The following is a 13,229-nucleotide window of genomic DNA, read 5'->3' as shown; positions in this document are numbered from 1 at the left end:
TACATGCACCTTCACAACAAGAAGTGGTGCAAAAAATGGAGAATTGGTCCCCCACTGTTGACATCGAAGTTTCCCTTAATTGCTGAATCAGAAGCTAACTTCGGTTTCATAAACACATATAGCTGGGAAAAACAGATGTGCTGATTTTTTCAAAACTCCCTCCAGGGATGTTTTGAAATATAAAAATCCCAGGTTTACGCTTTTTCATTTTTGTGTACATAATTTGATTAACCACATATTTCTTAGAAATTTGCACCACTTGATGTAAAATGTGAAGTATGTCAGGACCTCCGTCCTCCATCTTGCGCCCCCAGTTTTTTAGAGAGAGTCTGTGACAAAACCTAGTTTTAAGAAATTAAATCTTTTCGTTCATAATGTGATCATTTGTAGGGATATTATGTTTTTAGAAAATTGCTTCAATTTTTGCTGTGTGTCAAGTAAACAACACAATTTCAACAATTCAGGCAAGGTCATATTAGTACTGTAAGGCTGCAACCAGTGATTATTGTCATTACCAATACATCTGATAATTATTTCCTCTATAATCGATTAATTGTTCAGTGTATAAAATGTCAGAACAAAGTGGAAAAATGCGTATCACTACTCCCTGAAGCCCAAGTGAACAAATTCTCATCGCTTTATTTTCTGACCGACATTCAAAAACCCAAAGAGGTTGAGTTTACTGTCATGGAAAATTATGAAACTGGCAAATTTTCATTCATTATTTAAGAAGCTCATAAATATTTTGCTTAAAAACGTTTAAAAGATGAATCAATTATCAAAGTGGTTGAAAATGTATTTTCTGTCAAACATCTAGTTGATTAATCAACTAATCATTTCAGCTGTAGAATTTCTGGGGTAGTAATGGGGTCCAACACCAATTTTTAGCCCAAGGCCCCCCTAGGAGGTTCATCCTGCCCTGGGTAGAAGTTTCAATTCTCAACATCACATTTCTAGAAGTTTCCTTTTGGACCCAAATCTGCCTCCAAACTAGTTGCGATGTCCTAAAATCATGCTTATACCCACACATTCAGCTTTAAGGTGAGCACAGAGACACTTTCCCTCTTCAGCAGATGCATGTGAAAACAGTCTACTAGTGTCAAACTCTGCATATTCATCATTCTACATCATTCTGAAACTCAAACTTCCAAGTGAAGTAAGAAAAAGCACAACATATTTTTGAGTGGAGAGGGACTTTGAGGCTTATAACTCAATAACTCAAACACGTAACCGCTTATCAAAAATGTAACCGATTGTTGTTAAGCTCTTGATTTAATTTATGCAGGAGATCTCTTCCAACCCTGGCACGAGGCGCTTCCATTAATTAAGAAAAAGAAAGCTCGCAGGCACCATGCAGAACAATAAATACATAATTGAGATTGCATTCATTTTTTGACAAATAAATCTCCTCAAATTACTGCATTAAATAAAAACAGCTGTTGTGGGTTTACTGTGGGTGTTTATTTTCTTCAAACAATGTCCGAGATAATTTCTTTCCATATTCTTCTTGTGATGTGACCTTTTGAGCTTTAGAGAGCAAAACCTCTAAAGCTCACCTATTCAGATCTGTGTGAGTGTATGTGAGAGATAAAGCAAGTCAGTGAATAAACTATGCATTAAGCAATGCTGATGACAATAATAAAACATTAATCAGGTTCATATAAAACCCCTTAAAATTACTGAGATCAAAAATAAGTTATTTCAAGCATTATTTTTAAACACATTTACACAAAAAAAAGCTGCCTTTCAAATCAATTTGTTGGTTCTGACCGACCTTTTCCATTAACAATTTCAAGTAACATTTCCATCACCGTTGTTAGCTGTTACCCACTCCATAATGCTCACACCACAATGCCATTTAATGTTCATTACCTGCCAAGTTAATGGCTAACAGAGCCACTAAGTGTGCATTTAAAGAACTCCACAAAATTGATCAGGTACAGTAACATGTTCAAAGAAGCCACAAATGATGTCAATAAATAATCAGTGCTAATGTAAGCACAATGTCTGACATGCAAATAGTAACACATGACGTATGACCTTATCTAAACCTTAAAAACAACTCAGACTTCGTACTGTAAATAATGTGACATGATAAAATGTCTCCACTCCTCTGTGACATACACTGAACAACTGCTAATACTGTCTTCTTCAGCTCTTCATCTTGACACTGTGAGGATTCAAACCAGGCAGGTGCAGAGGAGCAGCCACACTGCACACGATGACTGTCTGGCATGAACACGTTTCCCGGGACACTACAGATGTCTGCATGGTGAGCCACGCTGCTTTCCCCTCTCAATGCTGGATCTGCCCTGCTGTCTGGCCTTTCTCTGAGGGCAAGATACACATGTTGTATCTGTGGGGGAGGGGGAGGAGAGTACGTAGAGCAGAGCAGAGAGGATACGCCTCCTCTGTGGCTCTGTATGCAGATGGGCTGGTAGAGCAATCTCACACCTCCTCCAGGTATCTCTCTCTCTCTGTCCGTCTCTCCTTCTAAGGAAGAAAGAAGTTGATCCTCTGGGGTATGGACTTGCATCCCTGAGCTGAAAACAATCTCTCCTCCTTGGGGACATACAGCATCGCCTTTGCCACCTCATCCAGCGTGGCTTCGTCAGTCTCCAGACCTCGGGCTGCGTAGGCGTCTCGTGCACAGAGCTTGACGTGGCGGTACTCCAGAGGCAGGAAGGGCACGAAGAAGTCGATCAGGTGGCCGGACATCAGGTCACTCTGTGCAAACCCACCTGGGAGAGAGACCCACACAGAAAAAAATGCTTACAATTTCCCAAATACAATTCAAGTTTCAGTAGCCAATATTTTTCTATTAAGGTAGAAAAGAATTGCTATAATGTGAAAGGGTAGCTAGTACCACCGATCCCTCCAAGAATCAATACCCTCGTCTGTAGCTCTGTGCAGCTCTCAGCTAATTGTTTTGGTCAATCAGAGCAGTTGAGTAACTTTAACTCATTCATCCCCATCACCAATGTAAAAAAAAAGGGAAGTAGTTCACAGTGTAACACCAAAAATGTGTTCATGCCCAGGGTGAAATGGCAGAGAGCTGAAGTAAACAAGTAAAAAGACTGCTCAAGAAAGCACTGCTGCATACCTTGAGACTCCATGGTTTCAGTACGTAGTCGATGCTCCAGGTCTTCCATACCGATGTCCTCTCGATTTTGACCAGAGTGCCAGAAGTCCAGCGCCACATCGTTGATTGTTGTCCCACCAATATTACTGTAGAAACAACAGGTGAAGCAAAAACATTATGTCCAAAGTAATGAAGTGACAGTTTGTTATGTATTTTGTTGAATATAGATTATTCTTGGACAAATGATCACAGATTAGGGTTGGCTGGCAATTAACCCTTTTTGCTTATCGTGTGTAAAAACATTAGCTCCATACTTAAACAGTGACACTCACTCATTGTGAAGCAAAATTACTTTTTCAAAAAGCAAATGCTAATTTCAATGAAACATTGTTTAATAAATAAAAATAATGAAAATTCTATATGATTGTTTAACATGTGATTTTGTATTTGTTACCGTGGAATTTTAATGATCCAAGGCCTGTCTGACATCGTGTCAATGTAGTGAAAAAGGCCTTTTTCCATGTTTGATTGAACAGATTATACGTCAGCAGAAATTGGACATCAGTAATTGAAAACATGAAAAATCCATAAAGAGGTCTAATAGAGACAGAGGAAGAAACATCCTTCATCAGAATTGAACTGTCAGAATATCAGGACCAGAGGTGCAATATACTCTGAGCGGTAGCAAGTTTCTGACCCGACTTCAAACGACAGGACGTGCCTGAAACAAAGGACAAACCTGAGGAAGAGGAAGATTGCTCTGCGGTAGCTAACCCCATCGACATTGTCATAGTGATCCATGTAAGGCTTGATGGCATCAATGAGGCCTGGTTGAAGCTTCTCAGCCTCGTCAAAGATGAACAGAGTCTGAGGGCAACGCAACACCATGTCCCGGATCGCTTCTCGCAGCTGGCCCTGGATACAAAGAGGAAAACCAAACTACAGCGTCATATATCAGCAAAACCTCTAAATATACAAAAGAAAATGAAGACAAAATTGACATATTTTCACTCTATGTAAAAATCCAGTTTTTCTCTGCACTACACCGTGTATAGTGACAAATTTTAATTGCACTTTAGTCAGAAGGGAAAAATGTGCTATTCTTATTTTTATTATTGATCTTTATCATACTATGCAAGACCTTGTTGTGGTCTGTTATCATTTGTATTGGAGACCTTGTCGAGGCACGTAGTCACAGCAGATATGTTCAGAACTCAGAGTACACATTTGCAAACTCTGCAGATTTTGATAGTGTCAGTTTAAAGGTTATCCTGCGTACTATGTTGAATCTGGAGTCATTCATGTAATAATACTGTGTCAACATAATTTTCATATCAAATGGAGGGATTGTGTAAGAATGTGTTTAGACGGGACCATGTCGGCACCTGTGCCCTGGTTGGATGAACGCCAGGTTCCAAAAAGCCACACATGTCAGCGCTTGTAGGATCAATGTCTGATTTGAAGCATCCCTCCAAACCATGATCGTTATCTTTCATACGCAGAATTACAAAACACAGACTAAACAACTAACTAAGCAAACTGGGGTCCCAAGAACACCGCCAGCATGTTCCTGGCACAGAACGCCAACTCTGTGCCAAGTGGGCTCTGTATGTCTTACCTTGTACGTGTCCACCAGTCTGGGATGTGGGAAGTGGAATGGGGCGATGAACAGACGGACACACTCACTCTTCACCCCGTCACGATACAGGTTATCAGCGACGATCCGGGCCACAAAGTTCTTTCCGGTGCCAGACCACCCATGGAAGGAGAGGGTGAGTGGCTTGTTGGACTCCGGGTTGTTGATAAAACCCTGGATGGCTTTCAGGACCACGGACTGAGCCAGGTGCTGCCCGTGGAGCTTTGTCTGAAGGTCCCTCGCCAGACCTGCACCATGTGTGCACAGAAGAGAGTGCAAGCTTCTGAATGACAGTGACAGATAAAGAAAAAATCTCAGCACTGATTCGGTGCTCTGCCTAAATACTTGTATTTCTACAGTATGCATGTATATGAATTTGAATTCTTCAAAAATACTGTACGTGATGCACCAGCAAATATCTTTAAAGACAATCAGTAAAATGACACATACCTGGTGTCATTTGCATAACCTTGTAAGCTTTATCATTTCTGCAGTAGTCTTTAAACTGTTTATTTCTAGAGCACGGAAATTATATTTATTAGCGACCAAGCCGTGATTTTCAATGATTATTTTTGACACCAATGGTCTGTTACAATATTCAGTGTCTTATATTCGTTGTTGCCAGGCAAAAACTAAAGGCATTTAACTAGGAAACTAATGAACTGCTAATAAATGGCATTAAACTTTCTGACCTCTTACGGGTGCAACAACCTTGATAAAGAGTAAAGCATACTGAAACCCTTCTCAGAGAGTGCTTTGGTATGGTTTTTACTCACTTCACTTAGAGTTTGTGCACACCGGTGTCCGGTGTCTCTCTACAACTCACTGAAGCCAAGACGAAGTACTGCTCTGAGTCAAATTCAGGATCTTAATCTAAATGTAACCAAAATAATATCCTTGAAACCTATTTAGTCATTGGAGAAAACCTGAATTACACATAATTACACATTACAATATCAGTCTGTGCTGGTGCAAAATATCAAAAATGTCACCTCATCTATGGTTGCAACCTGCTGTATGGACATGACACGTTCTCACACCAAAAAGAACATTTTTGTTTAGTGTTAGTGAACATTGCACATCTGCTGTCCTGTCTAGTGTATACTGGTTGTTTGAAGTTTCAGAGTCAAAAGTAAGACATTTCAAGCGACTTTTATTATTGATTTCATTGTTATAAAATCTGTCAGAAGCCACTTATGTTGGGCTGAACAGGGCAACAGGAAATAGTTAAAATGCATTAGGTCCTATCCTCTTTATAAAAGCTGATAACCTAGTTCTGTGTTAAGTCACGAAGCTTAAGAGAGAAAGCGGACATCACAGATGAACAAAGAAGATATTTAAAAAATCAGATGTGAAGTGCTGAGTATTTCACAAGGCAGACACTGAATTAAAAATAAAAAAATGTAAAAAAACAAAATGAGGTGATTCACAGTAATGTCCAGACACAGTACCTATGTTGGCTGACTGGCCAGCACACTCATCACACATGCACTGGGCAAAATAAGCAGCAAAGGCTTCTACCACCAAGCTGGAGTGTGATACCTGTGATGTTGTTGGTTATCCTGCAGTCTCCGGATTCGCAGCACTGGCCCAGGCTACAGTACCACTGATGCAGCAGGCTAATGTAGTCCTGGGGAAAACCTGCCCAGAGGTCCCTGGTAGGAACTGCTCACATCAAGAGCAACAGAACACATCCGTTTTTTTTTTTATACCAGTGCTGAAACCACCGAGTAATATATCAATACTGAGAGTCAAGCTGGTCAACGTGGAGACTACTGTAACATGCATAGTGGATAGGCTACAATTTGTGGTAAATGTGACTAGCAGTGTAGAATAGCTAGTGATATGATAGCTTTCGTGGCGTCCCCATTATTTTCATTTCGCCCAGTCTCCTACCTTGTTGTGTGGCATCGTCTTGGTTGGGCTGACACTCCCCCTCCCATATATTGCAATAAATGTAATTAAAATAGTAAGTGGAAACATTGGAGATGCTGTCGAACTGGAAGAAGTCGGCCTCTGCGGACAGAGCCCAGAGCATGAGCAGAAGCCACCGCACAAACATCGGGAAAGAAGCTGGTCCGAGGTGCCCAAGACGAGACTGAAAAGCGAGTCCCGATTTCCCATTTATTTCAGTCAGGTTGTGTGCGGAGCGCCCTGCACTGTGTGGGGTCTTTCCTGCTCTCCCCGCTGTGGATGGCAGCGAAGGAGGGGCGCTTGGTTTTGCCTCACTGCGTGCGGTCACTTGTCTCCGCCCGTCTTCACAGAAAGGGCCCGCTACTACCGGCCCCCAGGGATCTAATCATCTATGTTATTTATTTGACGTAAAAGTACCCAGGGACTAAAATAAACTAACCCTTGGCTAGTGCATTTGTGCGACCCTCGGAAAGCGACGGCCAAGATCACGTCTGCGTCATTTCCGGTGCCGTCTTTGGCACCATTACACATGCTGGCCCAAACGCCGTTTATTTACTCACTCTGATCAGTACGGATTATTTTTGCATTATCTGCCTTTATGACTGCTTTCAAATGCTGTTTACCTAGTTGAGCAATGCCAGATGATTGGCCATTTAAAAAAAAAAAAAAAAAAAAAAAAAAAAACCCCACACACAAACAAACTGTTCACACCGCACATTTTATTGGTACAAAGTCTGCACTTTGAACAAGAACACAGGCATGATATTTTAGTATTTATTGCCACAATGTTGCAAAATACAAAACACATCTGTTAAGTTCTTAACATTCATGGCTGATGATCACATTGGAGCAAAAAAATAAAAAAATGTAAAAAAACAAAATGAGGTGATTCACAGTAATGTCCAGACACAGTACCTATGTTGGCTGACTGGCCAGCACACTCATCACACATGCACTGGGCAAAATAAGCAGCAAAGGCTTCTACCACCAAGCTGGAGTGTGATACCTGTGATGTTGTTGGTTATCCTGCAGTCTCCGGATTCGCAGCACTGGCCCAGGCTACAGTACCACTGATGCAGCAGGCTAATGTAGTCCTGGGGAAAACCTGCCCAGAGGTCCCTGGTAGGAACTGCTCACATCAAGAGCAACAGAACACATCCGTTTTTTTTTTATACCAGTGCTGAAACCACCGAGTAATATATCAATACTGAGAGTCAAGCTGGTCAACGTGGAGACTACTGTAACATGCATAGTGGATAGGCTACAATTTGTGGTAAATGTGACTAGCAGTGTAGAATAGCTAGTGATATGATAGCTTTCGTGGCGTCCCCATTATTTTCATTTCGCCCAGTCTCCTACCTTGTTGTGTGGCATCGTCTTGGTTGGGCTGACACTCCCCCTCCCATATATTGCAATAAATGTAATTAAAATAGTAAGTGGAAACATTGGAGATGCTGTCGAACTGGAAGAAGTCGGCCTCTGCGGACAGAGCCCCGAGCATGAGCAGAAACCACCGCACAAACATCGGGAAAGAAGCTGGTCCGAGGTGCCCAAGACGAGACTGAAAAGCGAGTCCCGATTTCCCATTTATTTCAGTCAGGTTGTGTGCGGAGCGCCCTGCACTGTGTGGGGTCTTTCCTGCTCTCCCCGCTGTGGATGGCAGCGAAGGAGGGGCGCTTGGTTTTGCCTCACTGCGTGCGGTCACTTGTCTCCGCCCGTCTTCACAGAAAGGGCCCGCTACTACCGGCCCCCAGGGATCTAATCATCTATGTTATTTATTTGACGTAAAAGTACCCAGGGACTAAAATAAACTAACCCTTGGCTAGTGCATTTGTGCGACCCCCGGAAAGCGACGGCCAAGATTACGTCTGCGTCATTTCCGGTGCCGTCTTTGGCACCATTACACACGCTGGCCCAAACGCCGTTTATTTACTCACTCTGATCAGTACGGATTATTTTTGCATTATCTGCCTTTATGACTGCTTTCAAATGCTGTTTACCTAGTTGAGCAATGCCAGATGATTGCCATTTAAAAAAAACAAAACCCACACACAAACAAACTGTTCACACCGCACATTTTATTGGTACAAAGTCTGCACTTTGAACAAGAACACAGGCATGATATTTTAGTATTTATTGCCACAATGTTGCAAAATACAAAACACATCTGTTAAGTTCTTAACATTCATGGCTGATGATCACATTGGAGCAAAAAAAAAAAAAAAAAAAAAAAAACACGTTCTCTTCAGGGCCAAAAAGGACTTCACAGCTGCACTCCTGAGGGAAGACATTTCTCATTTAAAAAAATAAATAAGGTAAATCTGAGAAATACACAACACAGAACAGATGTTTCATGACCACAACCTCAGACAAAAATGGAACGGTAAGGGTAATAATCAAGAGAAGTCATTTGGCAGAATCTTTTCATCACAGGTTGTGGTCAATTTGGTCTAGAAATGATGGTAGCGACTGAGCACTCAAACTTTACTGCTGACAATAGAAAACTGAAAATGGGGCTTACCAAGGTCTGACTCCGATGCAGCCCTTTCCTGGAGATGAAAGAAATGACCTTATTGATAAGTCAGTGACTGGTTGATTAAGATTTAATTCACTGGGGTACTCAGTAACACACTGTCCACATTAAAATTCAGGTCAGACATTTGTTAAGACATCACTGAACCATTCAAAGTAAGTGTATCTGTTGTGCCGAGTTTTCGCACGCTCACCTCAGTTGATCTCGTCTTTGCTGTTCAAACTGGCCCCGTGTGAGCGATTATGACCTGAACGAGACAGAAAAGCCTCAGTTGAACATGCACATGAAACATTGGGATGAAAATGTCTGCACTGACCAGGTCAGCTAGAGCTAATTTAACAGACTCCATGATTTCTCGTCAGTCTTCACTTTGTCATCACACAGGCCAGACTACAGGGATCACATGCGGTTCACGACCACAGCAACCAAGATCCCAACTAATGTCTATGTGCAGCTCTTTCAGACCCAGATGAGGTGTAGTTCAACTAACAAGCCAAAGTGGAGCTGCCATCAGTTTTGATGTTGATACTCCAATTTTTTTTTTTTTTTTTACAGCTTTAATATCTTACAGATCTTTTTCAAGTGGTATTTAATTTTTTATTTATTTATTTTTTTAAATGACGGATTACCAACTCAACTTGTCATCTGGGTCTGAGGTGCTTAGTGCTGTTCATTTTCATACTCACCATGTTTGGGAGAAATCTTGCCCACTTCACTGTTTACAATCCCATTTGTGCTGCAAAGTTAGAAAAGGTTCATGTGAGCTAATGTAAAAAAATAAGTTTAGTTATTTTCCTAATAATCCAGATCAGAATAAAAATGACCAATTTCCTCAACTGGATCAGCGACCTGATTCAAATTCATCACATCCGAATTATCTTTGCTGCACAGTGCTAATCTGAATGTAATACTTACTCAGAAAGCTGTGAAGATTCTGTCAGCAAATTTTACATGTCTGTGAGAGGAGAGGACTTGTTATTACTATGTTTAATATACTTCAGGGCTAAAGGACAATTACAGCTGACACATCAGCTAGGAGCGAAAGACAATAGATACTCTTCATTGTTTAATCTGCTGAACTATGCAATCATCATCGTGTCAAGCATCAATAAAAGAATACTTCAGCCTTTCAACTTACCTTCATTTTGTCTCTTGTAGAGATTGTTTCTGAAAATGAAACAGGAAAAATTAAAATTCTCTTCAGAAATCAAGGGGCCTCAAAGGTCGCTGAGGCCGACACATCAGTTAGGAGCGAAAGACATAATTTCTTCGTCATTAGTTATCTGCTGAACTATGCAATCATCACTGCATCAGACCAGTTTGACATTCCAACAGGTCGACTGTTAAGCACAAACTAACCTGTAACTGATCCAAGAATATTCGAACCAGATCCATGAATACCCATCCAAGAGACCCATCTGCAAGTCAAACGCCCAACATTAATAAAAGCAAAATAGTCAACATTCAAGTACTTCATAATTAGCACTGCATCAGAAAAAAGTCATCTTTCACTCTTTTTCAGAGAGATTCCCATTGTTTTTATAACAAAATCATCATTGACAGTTTGGCATAGGGGACACTAGGTGTAATAAATCAGATTCACTACCTGTTTGGATGTTGTCCAACAGCTGATTCAGTCAGCATGGCCACACCTGCAGGAACAAAACATAAATGAGTAATCAAAACATTTATCTTAAAGTGAGGCATCTACTTGTCAGTGCCTCAGATAATTTAACATGGTGGTTGCAAGTATCGTCATCCATCTTGTCGAGAGTAGCAAATAAATGTCATCATAGCAGCACAGAAAGCTATATCAAAAAAAGGCAGCCGACTGATGCTTCTCTGGGGTGTGTAGAATCCAGCCATAGCTGCTCCTAATGTGTTACAAATATGTAGAGCACCAAGACTGCAGTAGAGGTCACTCAAGCAAACATGGATCCAAAGTCCAATGCTCATGTACAGGCGGAGGGAACACCTCAGAGAAGCATGAATCCATCTCAACAGCCACACCAAGCCATACTGAGCCTTACCTCTTCCTCCCCCCCAAGTTTCCTCATGTCCCTCGACTTTCTTGAAACCTGTGGATGCACATTTCTTAGTACTTCACTGGTAAGATCAAGAGCAGAGATCACAGCTTGAATAGAGAAAGTCTCAGCGTAAAATTATTCAGAAATCGCTTCTGTCCACTACTCTTACAACTAAATCATCAGTGACTTCCAGTTAGAATAAGTGGAACAGATTAGTTAAAAAATGAAGTTACCAGTGTAGTGTTTGATGATTTCCAAAACTTGGGTACAGCAATTTGACCCTGTGGAAAGAAAAGCAATTTAGTTGCAAAGCTCTAGCACACAATCTCCAATGAGTAAGTGGCACCAACTAAACTCAAGTTATGTTTTAAATTCAACCTCAGTGAAGCAGTTTAAGAAATTACTTGTCCAGTATTCTGATTTAAAACTAGTTACATGAATAGCCATTTACGGTTCCCTTACCGTATGATATGGACCTTCATTCTGCAGAGATCCTGTCGACTGGCCTGCAAACACAGATCGGAATTTTACAAATGTATTTATTTTTATACTGACTGATTAAAAAAAGATTGCAATTCTTTGCTGTTTATTTCAGAACTTTAAAACACAATAAGTCGTCAAACACTGTACTTCCTGCGGCTCGTAGCACAAGACCTGCGCAGCTAGCTTATTAAAAAAAAAAAAGTCTTGATTGAGTTGAGCCACTGTCCCATGCAGTCAGAAATGTTGGCATTTCTTCATATTTACTCAGATGTCCCTACCAACATTTATTTCATCATATAGCCATGGGGCAAAGCTGCACTGAGCTGAGCTGAAGGGGCTTATTAGCATCTCAACATGCGCGGTACAACACGTGGCTGAGGCCTGCTGCTGCTGCTAACTCTGCTAGCATCAGTTCACCACTTCCCAATATAAAACAAAAACAAAAACGAAACGAAACAACAGCACAGGTACAGCAGCGGAAATGTATACATTAAAAATCTCCAGATATGTAACCAGCTGAATATTGACAGTTCACCCCTGGTAAAGCACAACCAGTCCCCCTTCAAAAAAAAAAGTTGCGACACACATACCTGACAGACAGCCGGAGAGTGAGGGCGAGCAGAGGGTGCAAGGCGTTTTTATAGGAGATGTCGCACGGGCTGATGGGAAAAACAGTCCGACGACGAGCGCCCCTGTTGGGCCAATCCGTGGATGTATAAATTAACAATAGTTACGTTCATTAAAAAAATAAATACATAAAGAAACAAAATTAAACTAATCTTCAATTGTATTATATGAAACAGAACAGAAAGGCCAGCAACTAGGGCGGACGATCTAAACTGAGAATTATAACCTTCATACAGGTGGGATTTATGGCAGGGCTGTTGTATTAGACTGCATTAGTTTTGCAGATGAGTGTATATCATGATATAGTAAATTTCCCGGAAAATGAATTGAGAAACTGTTTACGGTAAAAACCCATAAGACTTGTTCAAAGATACTTAAAAACACTTTACTTTGAATGATAATTTCTGCCTGATATGGGTTTTTCCATATTATTAAATACCTGGTTAGAAATTCCCCTCCCTCATTAAAAAATCCGAATCTATGAATATACAAATAGTTTCATCACTTTTAACTAACTAACTGGTTACAAGGTGGTTCCTACATCACCGAACTCTCAGTTGAGTGCAATGCAGGCTTCAAGTTTCAGCATTACACTTGTGTAAAGATGCCTGTTGCACCATGATCAGCTTCCCATCTAGTTGTAATGTCACAAATGTCGTGCTTGCGGGTGCACACCTTAAACTCAGATTTTGTTGTGAGCACATTTTTTGAGTGGAGGGGAACTTTAAATACCTGACATTTATAAAACTGCTTCATCACATGAATGCAAAAATCATATAAAAATCCTACACTGGCATAAAGCAGTCCGGCACATTGATTTGCAACATTACCCACAATGGCCTAATACAACCAGGGATATTTAAGGGAGAGCTATGCTTGTATAAAGGATATGGTATATTATCTCATGGGATATATCAGTTTATCTCC

General features: G+C 40.8%; 1 protein-coding gene and 7 non-coding genes across 8 annotated transcripts; all 8 read right to left on the bottom strand.

Moving 5' to 3' along the window:
• Window positions 1–796: 796 nt before the first annotated feature.
• Window positions 797–7,070, bottom strand: tor3a (torsin family 3, member A). The gene is made up of 6 exons (XM_040129650.1): window positions 6,615–7,070; window positions 6,261–6,383; window positions 4,701–4,966; window positions 3,822–3,997; window positions 3,104–3,228; window positions 797–2,741 (listed from the first exon to the last, which is right to left on the bottom strand). The coding sequence occupies exons 1-6, from the start codon at window positions 6,778–6,780 to the stop codon at window positions 2,494–2,496; spliced, it is 1,104 nt and encodes a 367-aa protein (XP_039985584.1). The 5' UTR covers window positions 6,781–7,070; the 3' UTR covers window positions 797–2,493.
• A 1,923-nt stretch (window positions 7,071–8,993) lies between these two features.
• LOC120791403 lies at window positions 8,994–9,068 on the bottom strand. The gene has a single exon (XR_005707633.1). It is a non-coding gene; the product is annotated as a small nucleolar RNA SNORD47 (small nucleolar RNA).
• A 1,117-nt stretch (window positions 9,069–10,185) lies between these two features.
• LOC120791406 lies at window positions 10,186–10,267 on the bottom strand. Its single transcript, XR_005707636.1, has one exon. It is a non-coding gene; the product is annotated as a small nucleolar RNA snR60/Z15/Z230/Z193/J17 (small nucleolar RNA).
• A 131-nt stretch (window positions 10,268–10,398) lies between these two features.
• LOC120791407 lies at window positions 10,399–10,479 on the bottom strand. Its single transcript, XR_005707637.1, has one exon. It is a non-coding gene; the product is annotated as a small nucleolar RNA snR60/Z15/Z230/Z193/J17 (small nucleolar RNA).
• A 169-nt stretch (window positions 10,480–10,648) lies between these two features.
• On the bottom strand, window positions 10,649–10,730 carry LOC120791399. Its single transcript, XR_005707630.1, has one exon. It is a non-coding gene; the product is annotated as a small nucleolar RNA SNORD79 (small nucleolar RNA).
• A 153-nt stretch (window positions 10,731–10,883) lies between these two features.
• Window positions 10,884–10,966, bottom strand: LOC120791398. The gene has a single exon (XR_005707629.1). It is a non-coding gene; the product is annotated as a small nucleolar RNA SNORD24 (small nucleolar RNA).
• A 346-nt stretch (window positions 10,967–11,312) lies between these two features.
• LOC120791409 lies at window positions 11,313–11,380 on the bottom strand. The gene has a single exon (XR_005707639.1). It is a non-coding gene; the product is annotated as a small nucleolar RNA SNORD75 (small nucleolar RNA).
• Window positions 11,381–11,900: 520 nt separating this feature from the next.
• LOC120791404 lies at window positions 11,901–11,982 on the bottom strand. Its single transcript, XR_005707634.1, has one exon. It is a non-coding gene; the product is annotated as a small nucleolar RNA SNORD74 (small nucleolar RNA).
• Between the last annotated feature and the right edge of the window lie 1,247 nt (window positions 11,983–13,229).

The sequence above is a fragment of the Xiphias gladius genome, chromosome 6, assembly GCF_016859285.1.
Source record: "Xiphias gladius isolate SHS-SW01 ecotype Sanya breed wild chromosome 6, ASM1685928v1, whole genome shotgun sequence".
NCBI classification, from domain to species: domain Eukaryota; kingdom Metazoa; phylum Chordata; class Actinopteri; order Istiophoriformes; family Xiphiidae; genus Xiphias; species Xiphias gladius.
Note: the sequence above shows the minus strand (reverse complement) of the source record. Positions and strands in the feature narration are given on the sequence as shown.